The sequence below is a fragment of the Xenopus laevis genome, chromosome 1L, assembly GCF_017654675.1.
Source record: "Xenopus laevis strain J_2021 chromosome 1L, Xenopus_laevis_v10.1, whole genome shotgun sequence".
Taxonomy (NCBI): domain Eukaryota; kingdom Metazoa; phylum Chordata; class Amphibia; order Anura; family Pipidae; genus Xenopus; species Xenopus laevis.
This window is the reverse complement of record NC_054371.1, coordinates 165,929,018-165,955,548: the sequence shown is the minus strand read 5'-3', so window position 1 is coordinate 165,955,548 and position 26,531 is coordinate 165,929,018. Positions and strand designations below refer to the sequence as shown.

General features: G+C 39.3%; 2 protein-coding genes and 1 long non-coding RNA gene across 5 annotated transcripts; 2 read left to right on the top strand and 1 right to left on the bottom strand.

The window, feature by feature from the left end:
* The first annotated feature begins 3,318 nt into the window (after positions 1 to 3,318).
* Positions 3,319 to 22,465, top strand: slc2a11l3.l (solute carrier family 2, facilitated glucose transporter member 11-like 3). 3 transcript variants are annotated; one of them, XM_041585626.1, is made up of 13 exons: positions 3,319 to 3,387; positions 5,549 to 5,702; positions 7,311 to 7,409; positions 7,892 to 8,052; positions 9,352 to 9,476; positions 11,176 to 11,305; positions 12,855 to 13,000; positions 13,492 to 13,679; positions 14,624 to 14,734; positions 15,694 to 15,795; positions 18,239 to 18,314; positions 18,482 to 18,609; positions 19,342 to 21,928. In XM_041585626.1, exons 2-13 carry the CDS (start codon positions 5,679 to 5,681, stop codon positions 19,546 to 19,548), a joined length of 1,497 nt encoding a protein of 498 aa, XP_041441560.1. In that variant the 5' UTR covers positions 3,319 to 3,387; positions 5,549 to 5,678; the 3' UTR covers positions 19,549 to 21,928. The 3 variants fall into 3 exon arrangements, with proteins under 3 accessions (XP_041441560.1, XP_041441600.1, NP_001339159.1); XM_041585666.1 differs by having other exon boundaries at positions 3,333 to 3,387; positions 5,614 to 5,702; positions 19,342 to 20,044; NM_001352230.1 differs by lacking the exon at positions 3,319 to 3,387 and having other exon boundaries at positions 5,679 to 5,702; positions 19,342 to 22,465.
* Positions 12,835 to 23,971, bottom strand: LOC108716037. Its single transcript, XR_001935620.2, has 3 exons — positions 23,838 to 23,971; positions 14,789 to 14,839; positions 12,835 to 12,966 (listed from the first exon to the last, which is right to left on the bottom strand). It is a non-coding gene; the product is annotated as an uncharacterized LOC108716037 (long non-coding RNA).
* mif.L (macrophage migration inhibitory factor L homeolog) lies at positions 23,922 to 26,531 on the top strand. The gene is made up of 3 exons (NM_001090181.1): positions 23,922 to 24,088; positions 24,925 to 25,097; positions 26,345 to 26,531. Exons 1-3 carry the CDS (start codon positions 23,981 to 23,983, stop codon positions 26,409 to 26,411), a joined length of 348 nt encoding a protein of 115 aa, NP_001083650.1. The 5' UTR covers positions 23,922 to 23,980; the 3' UTR covers positions 26,412 to 26,531.

The following is a 26,531-nucleotide window of genomic DNA, read 5'->3' as shown; positions in this document are numbered from 1 at the left end:
TGCACATGCTCAATGTGGTCTGGGCTGCTTAGGGATCGTCATAAATTATCAAAACAGCACAGGTCAAATAATATCTGCCAGACAGAGCAAGACTGATTAATAATCAGAATAGGCAGACTGCACTGGGTCCATTGTTGTCATGTAATCTAATGTGGATTTTATAGTTTCTGTATTGTTTAATACAAACTTTCTCCAACTCTGCAGAACCAGTGGCTGTTGCAAAATAATTCTCCAAATAGAATCCCAGTTTATCTGTTTAAATCCCTTTGTCCCTGCAGCTGTAGTTGGAAACAGTAAAGGGGATATAAAGGCATAAAATTCAATACAAATCTGTACACATTCACCGATTGCTCTACAGGGAAAGAAACAAAGCAGCTTGAGTTCTGCATGGCTGGGAAGTGAGGCCAGGGCTCCCCCTGCTGTTCATAAGTATGATTGTTTCCCTGCAGAGCAGTTAGGGACCGTCTGACAATTCCTATCCACAGCAGTAAATGAAGGGAGAATTTCACTGCATACAGTCAGGTTTCTTATAAAAACAGTAGTACAGGTATGGACCTATTATTCAGAATGCTCGGGACCTGGGGGTTTCAGGATAATGGGTCTTTCCGTAATTTGGATCTTCATACCTTAAGTCTACTAGAAAATCATGTAAACATTAAATAAAACCAATAGGCTGGTTCTGCTTCCAATAAGGATTAATTATATCTTAGTTTTGATCTACTACAAGATAATATTTTATTAGTACAGAGAAAAAGGAGATCATTTTTAAAAGTTTGGATTATTTGATTATCTCTATGGGAGATGGCCTTTCCGTAATTCGGAACTTTCTGAATAACGGTTTTCCGGATAACGGGTCCCATACCTGAAAGTTAAAATGGGATTATATTTTTTTGCCTTTACATGCCCTTTAATGTTTCTGAGTGACGCATAACTGGTAGTTTAAGTTTCTGGAAACTTCCCACAGGTGTAATATTAACCATCTGCGCATACACATTTAATTGTATATGCACAGAAAAGATTACCCAGCGTTTACTCTATCTTCGTAGACTCTGGTTATTTATTATATTTATACCTACTTGGCAAGCAATGGGTGTTACAGTTGCAGAAGGCCTCAGACTGTAACAAAACCTCCGAGCTCATTCCTTCAGGTTAACTGTAAATGTCCCTGGCTGATAAGCAACCCAGATCATTTGTGCTAGATATAATCATGTGCTAAAGTTAGGCAATGCTTTGGCCAGGAGAGCACAGAAATACAGACATTTTAACAGAACTATTGAGTGTACATATTTCTTAAAAGATTACTATAGACAGACAGATAGATAGATAGATAATAGATAGATAGATAGATAGATAGAGAGAGATAGATAGATAGAAACAGAGCCATATTTCTGACATTTGACTATGAAGTACAGTTTGTGTAAAGAAAAAATGTAGATGCCCTGTGGCAAATAGGGGGGAATTTTTTTGTATATAGAGACTAATGACTACATGGACGTTTTCGGCACGATCCGGCTCGCTGCGACAAAACGCCTGCGACAGAAATAAGGTAAGAGATAGAAATGTCGGATGCAGACGCAGCGTGTTGGATCGCTCCGAAAACGTCCCTGTAGTCCTACCCTAAAGCTGCCACACAAGGCATGACACCTACAGGAATCATAAGACTATTTAGGAATTCAAACTGGCCACATGATTATCCGGGACACATGGATAACAACTAGATCAGTTTGCCCATTGATGTGTGCGGTTAAATGCCACCCAATCCACCCTTGTGTGGCCAATAGACTAATGTGTTTTCTATTGATTGGTAAAACCCTGGTATCCACCCATCCCTGCCTCAGGGCTCATATGTCACATGGCAGTTCAGTTTTTATTATATGGAGAAACCATTCTTTCTTCCCATGTGGATCCCAGGTTCCAAAACCCAATTTCAGTTATGAACTTAGCACCTCTTACAGTTTGGCCCCTCTGGAGTAGAAAACTAAACACTATAATGTGACCAGCAGGCCTCAGATACTGCTAATGGAGAACAACAAGAGTATTGGAATGTTCCTTTCAGGTCACATTTATTAAAGAGTTTGCCAATTGAATATGGTTTGTATATTCTATATCTATCAGTTTTCCATTTCTATTTCTGTCTGTCCCAAATTAGATTTTGGTTCCCGTTCCATCTTAAAAAATAAAACACATTATACGTTTGCCAAGGTCTAGTAACACATAACAACCAGTCAAACTTGTGTTTTCTTAAACAGAGAATTAAAAGTTACCTAATGATTATTTTCTATGCTTTACTAGACCAGCAGCAAACTGTACCTACTACAGTAACCCCTAAAACAGGCTTGTTAAATTGGTGGTATGTGGTCTGCCTGTGGCTCATTCATATAAAATGATACATACCAACTAAAAGCTTAGTAGTTTGTGTACCTACTTATCAATTGCAACAGTTCATTTTTCCATGTGTATGAGGCCCCCTTTTTGGATAGCTGCAGCCCTCACTCCTACTGAGAAATGAAAATGGCTGCCCTATGACTTTTGACAAATGTGCAGGAATACATAGCATAGAAGCAGACAAAACATGGAGCCACAAGAAAAATAAAGAAAAAACATATGTTCTGGTCCCCTTGGGCACTCATAAATTAGATGAGGTGCAACGTGTGGATGGCAAATAAGAAGGTAGAGGAATACAGAATGAAAGTGCAAGAGGAAGCACAGAATACCATCAAGCAATCCAGATACACAGGGTTGGAACTAAGAGTAGGCAAAAGAGGAAGCCGCCAAGGGCACAGTTGTTGGAGAGGGGAGGTGAAATTAAAAAAAAAAGACTATAGATAATATACTCTGTTACTGCCCTGGCTTACTCTGCATTCCTGAGAGGGGGGTGTAGCAGGGGAGAGCACAAGTAGGGGTGTTGGGGTGTGGGCCAGGGAGAACGAGAGTGGAAACAAAATGTACTTGTCTATTTTACTACTGCAAACAACGCTATGTTGTTGTGTGTCAGTAGTACATTGCACGTTGCACGTTTGCAGCACTGATAAAATGTTTGGTTAAACAACTACATAAAAACTTGTAAAACTTACAAAATAGTTAAGAAAAAAATAAAGTATGTGTGAAGCAGACTTATTCAACAACCAAAATAGTCTCTTTTTAATAAAGACAGTTTCCCTTTAAGGTAACTCCACTCCAAGCTTCTCCCATGTCACTATGATGGGCAGGTGCTTTTAAATACCTAACCCTACAAACTGACTATAACTTACAATAAACAAAGGATGTAAATATTTAACCTCCCCATGATTCTGTCTAATCTGCTAAAATGTGCCAGGTCTGAGATAGAAAGCCGACTGGTAAGATTCTGCAACCCATTCTGAGATGACAATTTGGCATCACAACGTGGTAAGGACAATTCCCACAGCTGTACGTGTACTGTATGTGCTCTGATGGTTTCACCTCTTTTGTACCTTTATGCACTGGCTGATATAAGGTAAGCTTTTATTAATGCACTTGTGCAGCGTTATGAAGAATTTCATCATACTCTTGCGGGAAGAGAAAAGAAGAGACATCCATGGTTAGGCTGGGAAATAATAAGAATGGTAAAAGTTAAAGGGCTAGCTAGGCACATTCTATATGGACCTCTTTTGGTGCATGGGAGCATTATTGTACTGAAACAAGAGCCTTCCCCTAACAGTTTCCATAAATTGGAAACACAGAATTTTCAAGAAGTTTTTGCACACTTTTGCTTTAATATTTGCTTTCTTGGGGAACCAGGGCCTAGTCCTTCAAAAACATCAGCAAAGAAGAAGTGTTTCTACTGCTGCTTCAGCAGGTCTGGACTGAGAGTCAAAATAGGCCCTGGCATTTCAGGTACACAGCGGCCCAATCAGCCCACACAGAGGCCCAAACGGCCTCCACCAGCCCACTAAATACTGACTTTCTATGGCACCTTATAGCAGCCACTCTGGCATTTACCAGAACCCACAGATTGCGATTCCAGGTCTGTGCTTCAGACTCCAATGACCTTTACAATGCTCCAGTTGATGCTGGAAGAGCTTTCTTTGCCTCTTTTTATCTATAAAAACACAACACTGCCTTCAAATAGTTCTTGTGCTGACATTGCTTCTGGAGACAGTTTATAACACAGCAGTAAATGTCCTGACTAAGGACACAGTATTTGAGATGGAGTTTAGTGTCCAAATACATTTTGACTATACAGGTATGGGACCTGTTATCCAGAATGCTCGGGACCTGGGGTTTTCCGGATAATGGATCTTTCCGTAATTTGGGTCTTCATGCCTTAAGTCTACTAGAAATTAATTTAAACATTAAATAAACCCAATAGGCTGGTTTTGCTTCCAATAAGGATTAATTATATCTTAGTTGGGATGAAGTACAAACTACTGTTTTATTATTACAGAGAAAAAGGAAATCATTTTTAAAAATTTGGATTATTTGGATAAAATGGAGTCTATGGGAGACAGCCATTCTGTAATTTGGAGCTTTCTGGATATCGGGTTTTCGGATAAGGGATCCTGTACCTGTACCATATTACGTAGATAATTTGTGTAAAATGAAGTATAGCAGTCATTTTTCCTAGTAGTGGTGGGTTTTGTGGGACAGCTGGAAATTATTTGGAATCACTCCATCATGATAAATATTGTTTCTACGACAGATGATCTGAATAGATACATTCAGTGCTCCTTGCTTACATTTAGCTTGTTATCTGTACATCTTGAACTTTTCCAGTAATCTGCATGTTGTAATCAACAACAATTTAAGCAATTTAGTTCAAAGCAGTGCAACAATAGGGGAAGCAGGGAGGCAGACATGACTTCACATGTTGTGTGGTGCAAGGGTTCCCATAAATAGTTTTATTGTGGGGCTTTGGGAGGTCAGTTTATGCTGGGGGTACCCATCATTCATAATGGGAGGTCAAGTATTGTGTGTCCCAAAGGAGATGGAGCTTAGCTGAGAATCTGTTTGGGCAGAATTCAATTCAAGTCAAGGAATTTTAATTCATCAGTATCATACCTTTATCCCATATGGCCTCTGGAACATAGATCTTATTAGTAGATATTATGCCTCTTTGAACATTAAGGGGATATTAACATAACGGGGGGCTATGGGAATAAGGAAATTTGGAGACAAGGCTGAATAACAATTACAACAGGGAAAACCTGAACTGTAAACTACGTCAGTATGGAGAGTAAGCAAGAGGTGGATAATTCCAAACTTATGATGACTATGAGGATATTTATGGAATTGCTTCAATAAAAATACCGTTAACATCTTTAGGCAACAAGAGTCACTGAAAAGGGTTTAAAGTCATTAGAATGACTTTTGCCACAGTGAACCAAGAGTGATAACAATCTCTAAAAAGCGGCAAGAGTTTTATTGATACAACATGGATACAATAACAACCTGCGGTATTTTGGTGACACTTAAAATATAAACATTCCGTGTATTCACTAAGAGCATAAATAGGGGGAAACTATTCCTCAACACCCAGAATGCAAAAATTCAAAATCAGAAACACAATATTATCAATTTTTTTTCATAGGTTTTTATAGAATGTAACTTCCATATGAGATAAATGTGATATTGTCCTGGTTGTTTCATGCCCAGCATTCTACACGTTGCAGTGCCAAAGTTACATTCCTGGACAGAAAGACTCCAAAGAATCTCGAAAAATGGAAAGTAAGCTCCAGGACCTGGTAAGTGCCCAGATGATTCCCCAGCTCCCCTCAGACCAAAATGACAGTTGCATGCCTGACTGCATTCCCTTTGCTTTGCTTATCATGACTATTTAGCTGTTTGGTAAAAATGTACAGTATGTAGTTACTTTTATATTGGACTGAGAAAGTGATGCTTGTCTGGGTTTGTCATATAGTATCACATGGAATTCTGGTGTATATATAAGGACAGTCTGCACTGTATTAAAAGTTAATTCTAAGGGCAGAGACACACGGCAAGATTCAGGAAGATTTAGTCGCCCCGGTGACTAATTGCCTCTTCTTTGGGCGACTAATCTCCCCGAAAAGCCTTCCCACCGGCTAGAATCTAATTGCCGACGGGATAGCACTCGGAGCGCTTCGTTTGTTGAACTTCATAGGTGTTCTGCAGTGGACTTCTCCTGCGTTCTACCTGCATTCAGCACTTGGATGCACCTGTATCAGTATGGGCTGATAAGGAGGAGTGGGCTGCATTTCATCCCGTTCTCCTATGCTGGGGAATGCAGTTAGTGCACATATCCTGTGAATATTAAAGATAATACTCAACTGATTTTGCTTAAGGACATTTTGTGTTTAATGAGATCGTGGTATATGAATTATGATTATGACAGGTTCATTTTATGAGCAGGGCACATGATTAATTACTTTAGTGGAATCTGTTACAGATAAATCAGGTTGAATAGATTTTTATATTCAATAATACCTGGAAGAAGTTGATGAAAATGTATCTCAGGTCATTGAATGTATATTTCATGTTATTCATGCCTTTAAAATTTGGCTTAAGGATCAAACTACAATATATTGTACCAGTCTTTTAGTTTACTATACAGAATTCTCCTTTGAGTGAGTGTTGGTCAAGGTGCGCCAAGTGTGGACCCCATCTTCTAAAAAGAATCTGACTGAGCGGAAATATGGGCAATCTATCACCAAACCCAATAAAAACTTTATTGCAAGTGTAGTGACCAAACAATTGAATGAACCACATTTCTTCCATTCTGAGCTAATCCATCGTTCACCAGCAGATGTCAGAAAACACACTGGATCATGGTTCAGTTGTAAGAAGAAGAACAAGGGGCAGTTCATGTTTATAGCTCTTCTTCTTTTTTAACCTTCTATGGTTTTTCATTTATTTTGTTTTTTGTTTAGCAGCTCCCCAGTTGGTATTTCATCATCTATCTGGTTGCTAGGATCTTATCTTTCTTATCAATTAGGCAGTGGTTTGAATAAGAGAATACGTTTTTGGCTGGCAGAATCAGTGACCACCCCCATTTGAAAGTTGGAAAAAAGTAGAAGAGGAAGGCAAATAACTACAAAAACTAGAACTAGGAAATACTAAAACCCAAAATCAGAAGCAGTTGACACAGGAATCAAAGCCCAGGCCTCGATATACCTAGTTGATTAATCTAATACATAATGTTTATGGAAATTATCTAGAAGTAATCCAAAATAAACAAGGTTCAGTGTGCCTTGCTTTGTCGACCCATACATTATTTATGTTGTGCTGGATCAAAGAGTTCATAACAAGAATATAATATATGCAATATGATTCAGTACAGTTCTTTGGTTAAGTTGGATCTTTATCATAACTAGGTTCAGCACCGGGGGCTTCTCATGATGATATTTGTGCTGGGGATAGGCGGTACTTTCCAATATGGATTCCACATCTCTGTTATGAATTCCCCCTCAGTGGTGAGTAATTCACAGTGTATGCATTTTTAAGCTTTCTGCATGTTTGATAACAAAATGCCATGTCAAATAAAAACATAACAAATATATTGACCTGTACTTGCAAAATGCCCCAAATTTGCCAGTCAAATAGACCCCCAAAAGTGATGGGGATTTCATGAATCCGCAGGGCACATAATATACCACATTTTTAAAATAAAATGTTGAAATGTCTAAATCATTGCTAAGATGTAGTTTTCACACAACACCTAACAGTAGATTTTTTACATCCCTGGTCCATCTGTGAATCTGCAAATCCTGTTTTGACCAATTAACTGCTAATATAGTTTAAACTGCCCAAGATAAACACAATGACAAGGCCTCGTGGGATGCACTTGCACGGTGCTCTGTGTTTTCCAGGTGTCTTGCCACTATTCTAAAGAATTCCAGCTCTCGTGACTTGCTGTATAAAATGAGCTCCCAGCATCTTATAACTTCTCTTCCAGTTCATAAAGAGGTTTATCAATAACACATGGATATATCGATATCAGTCCCCTGTCGGAGATAACACTCTGAGGATAATCTGGTCATCTATTGTGTCCATTTACGCCATCGGTGGACTTTTTGCTTCACTGGGAACAGGATATCTTGTATCCAAATATGGCAAGTAAGTGAAATAACTATGATTCAAACTTATGCACAGTAAAGGTGGCCATACGTATAGAGATCTATTAGTTTACCGATGTCGCCAAATGAGCAGATCTCTCCCCGATATGCCTACCTTGAGGTGGGCGATATCAAGCTCATCCGAACGTGGGCCCCACTTCAGGCGACTTTGGAAAACAAAGCGCTCCGAGTGCCATCCCGCTTGTGATTTAGATTCTAGCCAGCTGGTAAGACAGTTTGGGGAGATTAGTAGCCCGAAGAAGAGGCGATTTGTCGCCAGGCGACTAATCTCCCCAAATCTCTACGTGTGTATCTGCCCTTAGAATTATGGCTTCTAGAAGGCAATTACTTTTGAGCTTAAAGAGATTATGTCTTGTGAAAGCATGTTTTTTTTTACAAAATGCATCAGTTAATAGCGCTTCTCAAGCAGCAGTAGCCTGCATTGAAATTAATTTTGCAAAAGAGCAAACAGATTTCATTTTGAAGTTTGATGTGGGGCTAAGCATGTTCTTAGTTTCCCAGGTGACCTTAGTCATGTGACTTGTGCTCTGATAAAGTTCAGTCACTCTTTACTGCTGCACTGCAAGTTGGATCGAATCACCCCCCCCCCCTTTTCCTCCCATCACAACAATGGAAAGGTAGCAAGACGCAATGACCTGAGATGGCTGTCTACACACCAATATTACAACTAAAAAAACAATACATATCTTGGATCAGGAATATAATTTTAAATGGTTTAATTATTTACAGTGTACAAAATGTAATTTAGTAATAATACTACACCATAAAAATCATGGCAGAATTCCTTTAAGATCTTACATTGGTTATAATATTCTTAATATATTCTTAATGCACCTATTCGAAATAACAGCAAGGTAACATACAGAATTGTGGCTTAAAAGGTGCAAAGCTAATCCAAATCATTTTGCTAAATGCTACATAGTCTCCCTGTGTGACTTCTTCTACCTCTCATTTGGTCTATCTGAATAGTGTTGCTAGTTACTGGGAAGTTAATTCCTACCCTCTTTACTATAGAATTAGACAGTTTGTACAGTAAAACCAACAATCAGTCTCCCTAGGCCTCTGGAGTTACCCAGTCATAGTTACAGCCTAACCCTTGTGGCTGAATGTCTGGCTGTTGTGCAAGAAAAATCTGTAGCACTAAGTGAGCCACTCTTCTGCAGCAGCTTTATTCATTGTAACCCCCGCTGACATTTAGGGAATGGGTTTCTGCTTATTCATTTGACAGCATCAGATATTCAGCCTGGTATGAATATCTCTTACACCTTTCCCATTACAGGAAAACATGTCAACTATGTATCTGTGCCATCCCTCTGGTTGCTGCTGTGTTAGCTGGTTGCAGTAGCCCTGCCAAGTCTTTTGAGATGATCCTAATCGCCAGATTCCTTTATGGTATAAATGCAGGTATGTATCTCAGACACCCCATCCCTTTAAAATGATGAACAGTTCATCAAGCACAAATCAGATCAGCGCAAAAATTACCCTAAGTACTAATAACAAGGTCCTGTGTACAAGCTGAGGCTAAGAACAAATTATATAATAATCCAAATTCTTGCAACCTTGACTTTACCATATAGATGTCCTTCTGTAGGAACATCACATCTAAAATCTACTGAAACACATGTAACCAATAAAAAAATATTATGGGATCAGCGTGGTTTTACATCAAGTATGAGTTGTCTTATTACAGAACAGAATCAGTTAAACATGAAAATGGTTTATTTCAAGAATACAGTATGGCAAATAGTACAGACAGTTTTTGTCTCTTTAAGATAACAAGCTTCCTGATAATAGCATAGATCTCATACCTGTATAAGAATATGAAATGATATCTATATATATATATATATTATATATTTCAATGCCCACCTCCAGGTCATTAATAAACAAGTTGAAAAGCAATGGACCTAGTACAGAGCCCTGTGGTACTCCACTAACAACACTGGTCCAATTAGAAAATGTTCCATTTACCACCACTCTTTGTAGTCTATCTTTTAGCCAGTTCTCTATCCAGGTACAAATACTATGTTCCAGGCCAACATTCCTTAATTTAACCAGTAACCTTTTGTGTAGCACTGTATCAAATGCTTTAGCAAAGTCTAAGTAAATCACATCCACTGCCATCCCAGAATCGAGGTCCCTACTTACCTTCTCATAAAAATAAATTAAGTTAGTCTGGCAAGATCTATTACGCATAAAACCATGCTGGCACACACTCATAGTATATGATTTGCTATAAAGTCCAGTATCTTATCCTTTATTAACCCTTGAAAAGCTTTCCTACCACTGACGTCAGACTAACTGGCCTATAGTTTTGAGGCTGAGAACGGGATCCTTTTCTGAATAGAGGCACCACATTAGCAATTCGCCAGTCTCTCGGCACTATGCCAGACCTTAATAAATCCTGAAAAATTAAGTAAAGAGGTTTGGCAATCACAGAGCTAAGCTCGCTGTGATGAATACCATCTGGCCCGGACCTTTGTTTATCTTAACATGTTCTAGTCTCTTTTGAATTTCCTCATGTGTGAACCATGCATCATTAGTTGTATTACTAGAATTGGTACTATTAAGAAGGAGTTCCACATTAACTGGTTCCTCATTTGATAGTGTAGGATAGGAAGGAGCTGACGATCCGCAGACTTAGCTGCAAAATTCCTTTATTAGTGGTAATAAAGGAATTTTGCAGCTAAGTCTGCGGATCGTCAGCTCCTTCCTATCCTACACTATTGCATGGCTGGTGTGGCCTTAGTAGGAGAGTGAGCAGCAACACAGGTGGAGATAGTTTGAACAAAACTAAATTTTTGTGGTTCCTCATTTGTTTTCATCAACCAGCTGACCCCCTCTGATACTAAAGGTCCCACCCCTTCTTGCTTTTCTGCTTAATTTTTTTACTATTAAAGCTATGACTATCTGTCGGTTTCATCTGTCAATGCATCATATTCACCTAACTGCTAGATGATTTTTTGTCTAGTGCATACAAGAGATGTGGCCAAAAAAATTGGGCCCAAGACAAATAAGCCTCAAAGTTTTTCATGGCTGCCCCATCTATGTATGCCATTCCCAAATTGTGTTTAGATGAGTGTTTTGTTTCTCTTTCTATTAGGAATTGGCTTTAATCTTCACTCACAGTATACAGGAGAAATTGCATCCAAAAAGCTACGTGGTTTCACAAACACTAGTATCTCCATGTTTGTTTGTTGTGGAAAAATGGTTGGTCAGATATTTGGACTCAGGCAAGTCTAGTACTAAAATTGTCCCTTTATATTTGTTATAAACCTCTATAAATGCTGTTTCATTAGCCACCATTGTCTTTCATATCAACCACTTCGTAGTCATTATAAATGTAGGTCTTTTGTCATATTCTTACTATAATTCTAATCAATTAAAAAATGAGGGATATTTAAAGGAGAAATCAACCTGTGGGGAAAAAAACCCCTACCCCCCACCCCAGGTAGACCTCCCTCCCTCCTCCCCCCAGGCTAACTACCCACCTGGGAAATGCCCCATACTCCATACTTACCCCATGGCGCAGATTCTTCCAGCGAAGTTCCACGCGTCCATCTTCTGCGTCCTCTGTAAGCTGACTGCGGTATTTCTGCGCATGCGCAGTTGGAGCAGTTTGCCGGTTTGTGCAACTGTGCATGCGCAAAATTATATGGAAATTGCCGATCTCCCAGTCAGCTTACCGAGGACGCAGAAGATGGACGCGTGGAACTTCGCTGGATGAATCTGCACTGAAGGGGTAAGTATGGAGTATGGGGCATTTCCTTGGGGAGGGGGGGTAGTTAGCCTTGGGGGAGGAGGGAGGGCGGTCTACCTGGGGTCAGGGGGAAGTGGTGTTTTCCCCCACAGGTTGATTTCTCCTTTAAGGATAAATACAAGTTGTTGGGCTGAGTTGATTTCTGGTTGTATTTAAATGAGACACAATCAGCACTTCCCTTCTAAGGGTAAGGTCACACTGGGAGATTCGGGGAGATTTAGTCGCCTGTTGACTAATCGCCTCTTATTTGGGGCTACTAATCTCCCCGAATCTCCCAGTGTGACCTTGAAAAATTGCCTGCGGCATGGCACTCGCGTCGGTTCGTTTTCCAAAGTTGCCTGAAGTTGCCTCACGAGGAAACTTTGGGCGGCTTTGGAAAACAAAACGCTGCGAATGCCATGCCGCAGGCGATTTTTCATTCGAGCAGGAGGAAGACAGGGGGAAGCAGTAGGGACATTAGTCGCCCCAAAGAAGATGCGATTAGATCCAGAGAATTAAGCCAGCAGGAAGTGGAAAAGATGGAAGTCAGTTTTTGGGGACATTTTAATAAATCAACCCAACACACTAACTTTTTAAGCACATTCCTTCTGTATTTAGAGGAGTATATTAATAAATATCCTGTAAATGATATCCTTATAAATGGTGCTTAGTGATGTCATCAATTATAATTGGAGCTTAGTGATGTCATTTCTGTCACATGACTCACTGAAACTTGTGTATTATCATAAATAAAGTACCCCCTGTTGCAAAATATGAGGATATTAAAATTAACCTCAGAGTTCCATGGCCTGTATAAAAGTACTCAGCCTTCGGCCTTGTGTTTTTATATGGCCATGGAACTCCTTGGTAACTTATAATATCCTTATATTTTACTTTATTCACTATATAATGCACTGGCGCATTTTTGGTTTTTCCAACAATATGTCTCCTGTAACCTAACTTATCTTATTATCACATCAATAAGCAGTGCAACAGTTTCATATCTGAAATCTTGTATTTGAATTTTTTTTCTTTAACTCCAGAGAGATCCTGGGCACAGAGCTTGTCTGGCCTGTGTTGGTGTCTCTGAGTGGCTTCTGGTCACTGATTCAGCTCTGCACCCTGCCATTCTTTCCAGAGTCTCCATCGTACCTCCTTATGAAAGGTGACAAAGAAGGGTGCTTGAGAGGTATGTGACATAAACATAGAACATATTAAGAAACAAATTCCTAGTGGAAAAAAGGGACAGGTGAATGCACATTTGTGAACCTTATTTTACTAGAACTTCATTCTGTGGAAGTGCACATGCCCAAGACAGCTCCTCTCCTCTATCATTAGTGTGACGGCACACTCAAAGTTCAGTTCTGTTGCACATGGGGCACTTGTATTGGTGGTGTAGATAGATAATTTCCTAGAAGTAGGTGACAAACATGTATGTTTCTCTTTACTGTGCATTTTTAGACTACACTCAATCTATGGCTCTTACCACTGTATTTTTCCCCTCTAGGTGCTAGAATTTGCTAGAATTATATACCCAGGTTTCACCTTAAAAGTCTTATAAAATCTGACTCTTTAATGTTACTCCCTAATGTTACTGATTTATTAACACTTTACATTCTTCCTATTTCTTTTTATTCTTCCAGCACTAAAAAATATTCTTATTACTAATTATATGTACAGCTCTGAAACAACTGTGGGGTGATGGGGACCACCAAGCAGTCATCAATGAGATGTCCAAGGAACAAGCTGCTAGAAGTGGTGGAAAAAGTCTAACTGTCATGCAGCTTCTGCGGGATCCTTCCCAGCGCTGGCAGCTCTATGCTCTTATTGCCTTGACAATTGCACTGCAACTTTGTGGGGTCAACGCGGTAAGAAATGAACTATATACAGAAAGCCTTATGTTAAGCCACATACTGTGAACTTAGAACATATGAACTATTCAAAATGTTCAAAACTTCAGGGAAAATGGATTCAAATTAAACTGCAATGGTTCTTTAGAATTGGATATTCTAAAGCCCTTCAGATCTTAGGGCCAAAAATAATGATACGTTGAAGCTGTTGAATCACACAGGCTATGGACAATTTTTTTTATTTTTTTATGTTTTTTTTCCTGTTGGTTCAATCACTATCTATACTGGAACTGAAGCTTCCTAACTTATTGAGCAGTCTAATTTGAGCATATTTGTTATTTGCCATGATCAATCCCAAATTATCATGAACAGTAGTGAATCTAGCCCCAAGTTTTACTGAGCTGCAGGAGTCAACAATTCTTAAAGGGGAACTATAACAAAACATTTCTAAATATAATTAAAGCGTAGTTTTAAACAATTTTATGTTTACAATACTTCCCCTTTAAAGGGGTGGTTCACATTTATGTTAACTTTTAGTATGTTAAAGAGTTGCCAGCTCTAAGCAACATTTCAATTGGTCTTCATTGTTTATTTTTGATAGTTTTTGAATTATTTGCCTTCTTCTTCCAACTCTTTCCAGCTTTGAAATTGGGGTCACTGACTCCCATCTAAAAGAATGCTCTGTAAGGCTACAAATTCATTGTTATGGTTTCCTTTTATTGCTAATTTTTTCAATGCATGGTTGCTAGGGTAATTAGGACCCTAGCAACCAGATTGCTGAAATTGCAAACTGGAGAGCTGCTGACTGATATCACTCTCCGCATCATACTAAAAGTTAATTTAAAAGTGAACCTCTTTAAAGCATACATGACTGTTATGCTTTCACTTCCACTGTTTTATGAGGCAAACACACAAAATCATTTATTTGGTATATTTATCAATCTTTCCTTTATAATTCCCAGATTTATTTTTATGCATCTGATGTATTCAGATCTGCTGGATTCCAAAACACGCAAATCCCTTATTTGACCATCGGTGTTGGAATTTGTGAAGCCACATCTGTGATCCTTTGTGTGAGTTATCTATTGAGCAGTCAAATAAATCCATTCCCTTATTTAATGACTTACCCATTTCATTTCATTCTGCCATACCCTTCCTGCCCACTGATTGGAACAGATCTGGAGAAGGAATGGGAAACATACTTGGTTTTATAAGGTTTAATTCAGTTTTGTATTTAAACATAAAAGATTTGCTAGCAGAGCCTACAAGCCAATTGTGTGAGATAAAAATGATGTTATTGTTAACCTGTAAATAAAATGCTTATTCTTTCACTAAGGGGCTTATATATATCAAAGGTCTAATGCTAGAGTTTTTTAAATTCAAATGAACTTGAATGAATGCAGAACTCAATTGGTATCTTATTTAAGAAAAAACTAGAATGGGAAAAACTCGATTCTGTGACCTCGAGTTGTGAAATCTGAAAACTCAAATTAATTGAGTTTCCGCTGGAACTTGAATTATTTGAGTTTTCAGGCAAAAACCTCCAAAAAAACTCGAAACATCATGAAGGGTATTAACATCTGGTTCAATGGTTCAAGGGACCTCTGCCATTGAATCCTACGTGACATAGACAGATTTTAGATGGTGTATTTTCAGATTTAAGCTATTTCCAGGGTCGAGGTATAATAAATCTTGAAAAAAATCGAGTTTTTTTTTAACGCAAAAAATTCTAGGTTTTTTTAACCCAAAAATCAAGTTGAAAACTCGGATTTTCGTGGAAAACACAACTCGTATCTTAATAAATAACTCCCTTAATGTCAGAACTGAGGCATCTCTAGGTTATTACAAGGCCTTGATATAATATGAGGGAAAACTTTAAATCAGGGGATGTAAAATGGGGGTTCTGCTGTATTATTCTAGTGTTTCATATTGATGATGAGTTGTACAAAAACATAACATATACAATGTTCAGTTGTAGATCACAATAAACAGATTTCAGGCATCAATTGTTCACTAACACTCTTCTCTACAGAGTCTGGTGGTTGATCGTTTTGGCAGGAGGGTCTTCCTTCTCGGGGGCTATATAGTGATGGTTTTGGCACTGGGCCTCATCACTATAACAATCTCATTTCAGGTAAATCCAAGACTAGGCTTATGACAATAATAGAAAAGAGAGATTAAGCTAGTGTTTATGCCTTACATTAGCAGGAGAACAATAATAGGAATTTACCAGCAAAGGGCATTTTTGGTTTGCTGGCCTCAACTTTTAGCAGCTTTTTGCAAACAGTAGATGAGTGACTAAGGAAAAACACAGAAACTTAAAGGGGAACCAAAGCTTACCATTAATTTATCTGCAGCTCTTTCTGAGGTACATGCAGACGCATTCAGAAGTGCTACACAGCAACCTAAAGGGGAACTATCACAAAATGAAAACTTAATATAAGCTTCATCATACCAAAATAAGACACTTTCTAAATACAATAAATTACATATTACATATTACAAATAAGCAAGTTTATGCTCACTATTCCTCTCTCAGCGTCTGTTTCTCTTCATTCTGTCTTCTTGCAGCAGTTGGGTGTCAGAAATCAGGGCCGGAACTAGGGGTAGGCAGGGGGTAGGCAGAGTAGGCACGTGCCTAGGACGCAAAGATGGAGGGGCGCCAGGCACGTACTTACTCCTACCCCTAGTCCGGTACCTTCTCTGCCAACCGCCCACTGTCCCATCTGTGCGAGTATGCATGCGTCAATTCGCGCATGTGCAGAAGCGTTTTTCCGAAGTGCTCAACCGGCCGGCACAGCAGCCGGTCAGGCTGCCTAGGGCGCCTGTCCGGCTTGGCCCGGCTCTGTCAGAAATTCATTGACAGTTAGATCCAATATATCTTACAGGGGACTTTCCTAGCAGATGAATTAGAGCTCACTCAAATAACTGATTCCTGTACAAACAAAATCTAACAAAATAAAACTGCCTTTTGCACAAATCCTGCATGTAGAGAGACAGGATTTCTGGTGATTTCTAATTAGGTTCCCATCTGGCCGGTATTTTACTGGCCTGACCGGTAAAAATGATGGTTGATCCCAATGTTATTAAAAGGGAAAAAAAGATAAATACAGAAAAGGTGGCAACCCTAGCTATAATACATCTTCTAGGCAAAATGAGTCCCCCCTATAAGATATAATTGATCTAACTGTCAATGATTATCTGACACCCAACTGCTGCATGAAGAGAATGAAGAGAAACAGCTGCTGAGAGAAGGATAGTGAAGATAAACGTGATTAGTTCAGAAACAGTACAGAATATTTAGAAAGTTTCTTATTTCAGTGTGCTGAATCTTATATTAAATTTTTATTTTCACGCTACTTCCCCTTTAAAGACACGCAACCTAAAAGTTTCCCATGAAAGTTTAAGGGTAATTCATGAACACAGTCAAAAAGCAGTCATGCTAAAATGCAGGCAGATGTTGTGCATATTGACAACATTCATGCAAGTTATTTGTGTCCAAACACGTGTACGCTCATCTAGGGCTCAGTCCAGCTCAGAGTGAAGGTCTCTAGTGTGGACCTGGCATATTAAAGGTTAAACCCCATCTAGCCTTATACTCTCATAATAGTGCTACACAAACATTTGGTATGAGTGGGTAATGCCATTGACCATGCAAGGCTAAGACCAGTGGCAGATGTAGCAGATCCGTTCCTCCCCTGCTGCTTGATGTGCCTGCAGCCCTGCACCTGGATACATTACTTTGGGCCAGACGCAGGCAGATGAAGCTGATTTTAACGCCGAAATCCACTATGTCTGCACCTGGGCTGAGGTAATGTATTCAGATGCAGGCACATCAAGCAGCAGAGCCGGAGCAGATTATTTGCCCTGTGTTTCTCTGCAGGCCTAGGTCCGCTATGTCTGGTACTTGCCTAAGGAAACACGTACATTTAGAATTAGTCATTGCAATTAGTGGTAGCCTAAAAGCCTAATACAAACATATATTGCAAAACAGTGTAAGTCCATATGTTTTGTTCCCTTAAATATATGACAAAAGAAAGTGGGAAGCAAAGTTGTACAGGTATGGGAACTATTAGCCAGAATGCTCAGAACCTGGGGGGTTTCAGGATAATGGGTCTTTCCGTAATTTGGATCTTCATACCTTAAGTCTACTAGAAAATCATGTAAACATTAAATAAACCCAATAGGCTGGTTCTGCTTCCAATAAGGATTGATCATATCTTAGTTTTGATCCACTACAAAATAATGTTTTATTAGTAGAGAGAAAAAGGAAATCATTTTTAAAAATTTGGATTATTTGGTTATAATGGAGTCTATGGGAGATGGCCTTTCCGTAATTTGGAAATTTCTGGATAATGGGTTTCCGGATAACGGGTCCCATACCTGTATAAGCTCAGGTAAGCTTACATACAATAGGTGAATATAAAACAGAAAGCTGGCTAGGCGTCTTGCAGTGTATGTTCTGTGCAATAATCATTTCCTTGCACTGGGTCTCATTTATTTGCTGTGGTATAACAGATTACCATATTAATGAAAAATAAAGTCTTATGAATAATAATATTTTATTCTTTCAACAGGCACGAGCTACTTGGCTGCCTTATTTAAGTGTCTTCTTGATCTTTCTATTTGTTCTGTCATTTGGATTAGGACCAGGTAAGTGTTAAAGGAATATCAGAGCCTTAAGAATTAGAACTGGCAAATTCCAGTGTATCTAGGCAAATGGTACTTTCCTTCTTTCACCTTTCTATAGATCATAAAGGCTCACAGGCCAGCTGACTGATTATAAGTCTCATATTTTCACTGATGATCTCTTCTTATAGGTGCTACCACCATGACCGTCCTAGTGGAAATATTTTCCCAGACTTCCCGCACTGCAGCATTGGTCCTAGTGGGATCGATAAATTGGCTTGAACTATTCATATTAGGCATGGTCTTCCCCTTCATACAGGTAATAGTCAGTTATTTTGAGTCATGCAACTCAGACAGATGCTGCATAACTAGAGGAATTGAGTAGATCTGAATTAGTAAGTGTTAAACATTCTCGCTGTAGCTTATTATGTGAATGACACTCACAGTCTGGAGAGAGGCAGAACTAGTTTTTAAAAACTGATATCCTAGAAGAGAAATAGGCCCAAGGTTCAATTGTGTCCATATTAATCAAATAGGTAACCTAGAAGAAAAACTGAGCATCAACTGCAAATTTATCTTACAATATCATGTATATATCTTATATACATCTATATGTATCACTATGTACTATACAGTAAACTGAGAAATCTGTTTGCTTTGGTGGATCATTGCCCAATTTGGCCACCCATGGGCCAAACTGGCATGATACATTGTTTGCCCGGAGCAGGACCTCTTTCTACAAGGGCCGACAACCTGATAACTTTCTCAGGTGGGGGCCAAGTCCATAGTTTTTATTGGCCCATGTATGGCCAATGTAAAAGTTGGTTCCTGGCATTCTGGGCAGTGTTCCTGCAAAATATTAGCTTTATCCTTTTATTAGTATGTCTCAGACAAGCAATGAGGACTGGTTATCTTTTGTGGGGCTTTCACATTTATAGCATAAATTTCAGAGTGTGTTTCATTTAGCCTATATTAATATATACAAATGATAGTGGGTTTGCTTTGAATTTCTTGTCCTTACACTATATTTCCATTTGCTTTGTCTCTCCAGGACGCCATTGGACATTTTTGCTTTCTCATTTTCCTTGTCATAATTGCTGCCTGTGGGATATATTTGTACTTTTTCCTCCCAGAGACAAAAGGAAAATCTTGGCTTGAAACGAAAGAGGATTTTGCTAAATTGAGCTGCCGGAGACAAAACACGGTTGAGATTTCAGAGAACCTGCCAGATATCTATGTAATATCTACCAAGCTTTGAGCAGTAAATATGACTGATGATGACTACAGCCTGGAATGAATACGATGGAAAGACCTCAGTGTAAAATGGGAAGCCTATAAGTCCCTGTAAAGCTCTGATATACAACTCATAATTATAACAAACTACATCTGACAATGGTCGGATAAACAATAACTTATGAATTCCAGGGATCAGTACTAGCAATATGAAGTGCTTACGCTGCATTTATATACAACTGGAATACTCTGTAGAACTACAAGATGAAGCCATTCTACCCCAAACTGAAGAGAAGTTACATTGCCTGAATACCTGAAATACTCAAAAAATAATGGGAACTGAGACAATAACTTACATTTACATTGTAACTGTAGAAGTTGAGAATCTTGACTCAGGTGGGAGTGCCCCACAAGTTATCTGGGGTAGCAAAATCCCGCTCCTGATAACTTTAAAGGGGTAGTTCACCTTTGTGTTAAGGTTAAGTATGATGTAGAGAGTGATATTCTGAAACAACTTGCAATTGGTTTTCATTTTTTATTATTTGTGGTTTTTGAGTTATTTAGCTTTATATTCAGCAGCTCTCCAGTTTGCAATTTCAGTAATCTGGTCCAAATTACCCTAGCAACCATAAACTGATTGGAAAAAGAGACTGGAGTATGAATAGGGGAGGCCTAAATAGAAAGATGAGTAATAAAAAGTAGCAATAACATTAAATTTGTAGCCTTACAGAGCATTTGTTTTTTAGATGGGGTTACCCCCATTTAAAAAGCTGGAAAGAGTCAAAAGAAGGAGGCAAATAATTGAAAAACTAAAAAAAATATATAATGAAGACCAAATAAAAATGTTCTTAGAATTAGCCATTCTATAACATACTAAAAGTTAAAGGGGTACTGTCATTGGAAGCATGTTTTTTTAGAAATATATCAGTTAATAGTGCTGCTCCAGCAGAATTCTGCACTGAAATCCATTTTTCAAAAGAGCAAACAGATTTTGTTATATTCAATTTTGAAATCTGACATGGGGCTAGACATATTGTCAGTTTCCCAGATGCCCCCAGTCATGTGACTCCCCCCAGCAGACTAACAACAGAACAATGGGAAGGTAACGAGATAGCAGCTCCCTAACACAAGATAACAGCTGCCTGGTAGATCTAAGAACAGCACTCAATAGTAAAAGCCAAGTCCCACTGAGACTGATTCAGTTACATTAAGTAGGAGAAATAACAGCCTGCCAGAAAGTAGTTTCATCCTAAAGTGCAGGCACAAGTCACATGACTGGGGCAGCTGGGAAACTGACAATATGTCTAGCCCCATGCCAGATTTCAAAATTGTATATAAAAAAAACCTGTTTGCTCTTTTGAGAAATGGATTTCAGTGAAGAATTCTGCTGGAACAGCACTATTAACTTCATTTTGAAAAAAACATGTTTTCCCAAGACAGTATCCCTTTAACTTGAAGGTGAACCACCCCTTTAATAGTGCAATTTTAGGAGCATATATATTTACTGTATAAAGGTATATTTAAGTTATAAACTGATTGGTTTTATATACTTGTATATAAACTTAAGGGCTGATGTATTATCATTTGATGTTAGGGATCCTGAAAAACTATATAAAAAAAGGCACGAGTGAGCTTTTTTAAATTTTAACTTAAAGGGGTTTTTATTTAACCTTACAACACTTTTTTCAGTTCAGTTGTTTTCAAATAAAGTCTTTTTTCAGTTGCTTTCGATTTTCGACCATTTTTGTACTATTGATGTTTCATTTTTTACCTTCTTATGTCTTTCTGAAGCAGCTCTGGGGGGTCACTGACCCTATAAACTGCTCTAAATTGATACATTTAGTTGATAACTTTCTTATCTTTGTCCCAGGTGAGCAGAATCCCTGGGTATCATTAAAGGCAGCTGTTATAATTGATACAATAGTTACTAATATTCCACAGATGCTGCTGAGAAATGTAACAAATTGTAACAGTTCAGAATCTGCACCTGGATCACTGAGTTGCCAGACTGAAACTTTAAACTTCAATTTTGCAAAAAACAGTCAAAAAAGAAAAATGGAAAGCAACTGAAATTTTTTTTATTTCTGGTGAAATCAGAAACTAAAAAAAGTGTTTGGAAGGTGAACAACCACTTTAACCTGGTGAGCTTTTTATTCTGATCATGAAAAAAAGATGATGTAAAAAATATGAGCAAGATAAAGAACTTGTGCTTTTTATATCCTTTTTTTTAACCTGATCTGGAACATAATTATAAATCAGTCCAGCCTTGTAAATTTTCATATCAATGTATTAGAAGCTGTGTACTGTATATTGATGTATTATTAAAATAAAATAATATATTTTGTGCCAGATATATTATATCTGGCATTGTGTCATTCTGTTATAATAAAAAATACCCTTCTCCATGTTGCAGCATAAATTTTAATGCTTTATATTTTATCTGTACATGACAGCATTACACCTTGGTACACTGTTGCTAGAAAATTTGGGAACCCTTTTGAATTCTCAATATTTGCGCATAATATGACCTTAAACATGACAGGCGGTGACTCTACTACACCAGGCATTAGCTTTTTGTATGGCCTTTTTTTATGGCCCAGCTGCATTGCCCGCCCCCACCTAGTTATGTTACTGGCCTGTGTCTCCAACAACTTCCTCACTTTGCTAGAAAAGCAATCCTCCTGACTCCATAAAGCCCTGTATTCTTGGCTTCTGGATTAAACTAATGATGAAAAGATGCTCCCAAGGGAAAAAACTTACCTACATGGCAATGTAAAGTTTAAATAAATATAGGTTTGCTGGTTGGCTGACCCGCAAACAGAAATCATCAGCCCTGTAATAGGGGCGACCTTTCCTTGTGCTGAACTATATTGGTTTGAACTTGCTATACAGTACCTCTAAGTTTAAAAAGCCCATCTTCTCTCTTTTGTCTCGTATATAATGTCTATTTACCCCTTCTATTCTCTATCTAAATTTAAAATCAATAAAGAAAAACTTAATAAAAGTTTTAAATTATATTTCTAAATAATTTTGTCATTTTGAGAATATTTAGAATTTGTACTGCATTATTTGATGCGGTTTTGTAGAAAATATTGCATTATGCATTTTATATTCTGCAAGCTATAATTCTTGTAAACCAAGTTCTGTAAAACACACGTTTCCCAAGGGTTCCACTTAGGCTATGGGCACACAGGCTGAAGGCTCCGGCTGTTGTTAGCCTATGTATTTTTGCAGGCTAAGAGAGAAGCCCTAGGCCCAGGCCTTTGTGGCCTCGCCACAAATCTGGGCCTGCACACAGGCTGTTGTCAGCCAGTGTATTTTTTGAAGACCGAGAGAAGCAGATCTGCTCATCACCCCACCCAGCTCCATTGATTTGAATTTGATTTGGATTGATTGAGGTCAACCCAAATACTGATCTCAGCTTTAGCTCCGCTGCGTGTGACCGCACACAGGCTGATCAAATTCAAATCAATGGAGCTGGGGCGATGAGCAGATCTGCTTCTCTCAGTCTTCAAAAAATACACCACTGACAACGAATAATTACACCTGTACAGAGATATTAGCCGGCACCAGGCCCGGACTGGCAATCTTTGAGTTCTGGCAAATGCCAGAGGGGCTGCCATAAGATGCCATAGTCAGTCACTGTTGAGTGGGCTGGTTGGGCCTCTGTGTACTTGAAATGCCAGTGCCTATAGTGAGTCCCAGTCCACATCTGGCTGGCACTTATTCCCCCCCCTGCACCCACAAAATAATCTAGTTTTTTTTTGCTCCCCATATTTACGTTTTTATTTAGTTCCAGAACAAGTGTCATCTGGGGCAGTATTATGGTACTAGGATAAATGCGCAGTGAATGAGTTATGCTATTGCTTATGGGTAACGGAAGTTAGAACATGAGAAACTTGCAATATTTGGTGCTGTGTTGTGGTAAATTTATGAATTTGCACCAAATTAGGAGGAATGACTCAGGTGGGGTCACCTTTATTATGTTATGGCAGAATTAGGCAATGGGCACAAACACACACACACACACACGCTGGTAGTCCAGGGGCGTTGCAGCTTCAGACAGTAGCACAGACAATAGAAACACCAAATGAAAAGAACTCATGGCGTCAGCTTTAGGAATACAGAAATGAATCACAGCGCTGACAGGAAGAGCGCGCATTCAATCCAGTAATAACAAGTGCGTGCGCGCCGAACAAGTCCGTACGCTAATAGCAGCCAATTAAGCAGGCGGCGTATGACTAGAAAGTTTACCGCCTACTGACCAGACAGACATCTCGAGAACGTGAGTGACAAATCAAGCTGTTACCTTACCGCTTTGCGGTGCCGATAGAAGCACGCCGATTGGCCGGCCTTGAAAAGGGCGGGGCTGGTATCCCACGTGTTCCATCCCTTGTCAGTGTGCGACCCGTTCTCCATCTTTGCGTCTTCCTTCTATTAGCTGGTCCATCATCATCATGCCTGTCTTCACCATCCGTACCAACGTCTGCCGGGACTCCGTGCCCGATACCCTTCTGTCCGATCTCACCAAGCAGCTGGCCAAGGCTACGGGCAAACCAGCTGAGGTGCAATGGGGCGGGAGCGGGTGCTGCTGGGAAACACGGGATGGGGGTGTCCACTGTGCGGCGGGCCTTTAGCTTATAGTACAACTACAACTTGCATCATAGGGGCTACTGTTATCTGTGCTCCCAGCAGCTACATACGATATCAGTTTATGTGATCATAAAAAGACAACGGTGTCCAGGTTTACAGGATACATACACATATAGCTCCTCCTCCTCCTCCTCAGTGAGTCAGACTAAAGCTCCATTGTGCAGCGTGTAGCATCAAGTATTGCTTTATCATCTTCTACTATACAAGGAATGGGGTTGTTCACCTTTAAGTTCTTTTAGTATGTTCTGGCCAAGTCTAAGCAACTTTTCAATTGGTCTTTATTTTTTATAGTTTTGAATTGTTTTCTGGCTCCAGTGGAGGGGGGGGGGACCAGAGCTGTCACATCAGGGGCCCAGGATATTAACCAATCCACAGCAAAGCAAAGCCCACAGGGGACTGTAACTGTGTAGACAGAGCTGTGATTGGTTTCTTCTCTGGCAGGACCATTAGGACACACCCATTACTCATTTGTAACACAGGGAACTTGTTACAACTTGTCATTTTTAAAGGTATTGATGCATTTTAGCCCTGATTCTAAGCAGTCACCGTGTGTTATTTATCACTGCATAATTGGAATTATTGTTCCCTTTAATACACCTGCCGTACCTATAGACCCTGTGACCCTCATGTTTGTTCTCTATACGTTACAGCAGCAAACCAGGCCTGTGATTTTGGGGTGTAGTAATGAAGCGCTTGTGATGGTGGTTTTCTTTTACCGTCCCTAGTTAACCCTCTGTCTCTTCTACAGTACATTGCAATTCATATTGTGCCTGATCAAATTATGAGTTTTGGTGATTCAACTGATCCTTGTGCCGTGTGCAGTCTGTGCAGCATTGGAAAGATAGGGGGGCCGCAGAACAAAAGCTACACTAAGCTGCTCTGTGACATTCTGACTAAACAGCTGAACATCCCTGCTAACAGGTAAGTACTTTGCCCACTGGCCCCATTATTTCTTAATCAGGTACAGTGTTCGGTGTGTGCTTAAGGGCTCTTACACATGGGTGTTTTTTCCTGCGCTCCCCTGCATTGCGCTTCCTTCCTTTCCAACAGGGGAGCGCAGGAGTAGACGCACTCAATTATTGTGAAGGGGGCTGTACTCACACAGGCACATGTATGAGCCAAATGCAGGTGAAATGTAACATGCTGCGTCCCAGCTGCATTTGGCGCTTACATGCGTCTGTGTGAGTACAGCCCCATTCACAATAATTGAGTCGACTCCTGCGCTCACCTGTTGCTGAACGGAAGAAAGCAAAACGCAGGGGAGCGCATGAAAAACCGCCTGTGTGTAAGAGTCCTTACACACAATACCACACCTGGTATTGCTTCTCCACCATCAGAGAAAATGCTACTGCTACATCCCATTCACTGACATGGGAAACCTGATAGGGCTGCTACTGGCAAATCCTATCCAGGTGAATGGAATGTGGCAACAAACATTTATGGCAGTTCTCAACCAGCAAAGACTTACTGTGCCGCGTGTACGGCATTTTGTCCCGTGAGAAACCGCTAGAATATGTATTGTCATTGTGGGTGCCGAGAATTGTTCAGGTTAAACACTCTTATCATTTCACACATAAGTGTCGCACATAAGTACGCATGAAGGCATTTTCATTTCATTAAAGGAACAGTACAACCCAAAAAATAACTGTTTTAAAGTAATAAAAATATCATGTACTGTAAAACTGATGTTTGCTTCAGAAACACTACTATAGTTCATATAAACAAGCTGCTGTGTAGGAATGAAGGAGATTTTAAAAAGGCTATATGGCACAGGTTAAATAGTGGATAACAGATAACACCATTATGTTCTACAGAGCTTATCTGCTGTGTAACCTGAGCCTTTACTCCTTTGAATGGCTGCTCCCATTGCTACACAGCAGCTTATTTATATAAACAATAGTAGTGTTTCTGAAGCAAGCGCAGCAGTTTTACCAGTGCAGGGCAACACTGCATTATATTTTTATTACTTTAAAACACTTTTCTTCATTTTTTGATGTTACTGTTCTTTTAAGGGATTTGAGTGTTTTACCTGTGCCGATTCTTAGCCCTCGCAATGCTAATAAGTCACTTGACAAAAAATGGGAGACAGGAGAAATTAAAAAAAAATTATCATTTATTATTAATTTTTTAATTAATATTGTATTAAGACTGTCATTTATTTTTTGCAGAGTCTACATAAATTATTATGACCTTAATGCTGCAAACGTTGGCTGGAATGGATCTACCTTTGCCTAAATATAAACACATTATTCCAGTGTATAATGCTGTGCAAATGAACTTTCATCCCACTTACTGAAAAACCAGCTCATGACTGGTGTTAAACATTCCCTTCTGAATAAACAAAGTACAGCAATT

Excerpts from the sequence above, each read along its gene's own strand:
- slc2a11l3.l (NM_001352230.1), top strand. The coding sequence starts at position 5,679 with ATGGAAAGTAAGCTCCAGGACCTG. Across the intron at positions 7,410-7,891 it reads TTATGAATTCCCCCTCAGTG|TTCATAAAGAGGTTTATCAA; the intron begins GTGAGTAATTCA and ends CTTCTCTTCCAG. Across the intron at positions 15,796-18,238 it reads CTATAACAATCTCATTTCAG|GCACGAGCTACTTGGCTGCC; the intron begins GTAAATCCAAGA and ends TTCTTTCAACAG.
- mif.L (NM_001090181.1), top strand. The coding sequence starts at position 23,981 with ATGCCTGTCTTCACCATCCGTACCAACGTCTGCCGGGACTCCGTGCCC. Across the intron at positions 24,089-24,924 it reads CTACGGGCAAACCAGCTGAG|TACATTGCAATTCATATTGT; the intron begins GTGCAATGGGGC and ends TCTCTTCTACAG. Across the intron at positions 25,098-26,344 it reads CTGAACATCCCTGCTAACAG|AGTCTACATAAATTATTATG; the intron begins GTAAGTACTTTG and ends TATTTTTTGCAG.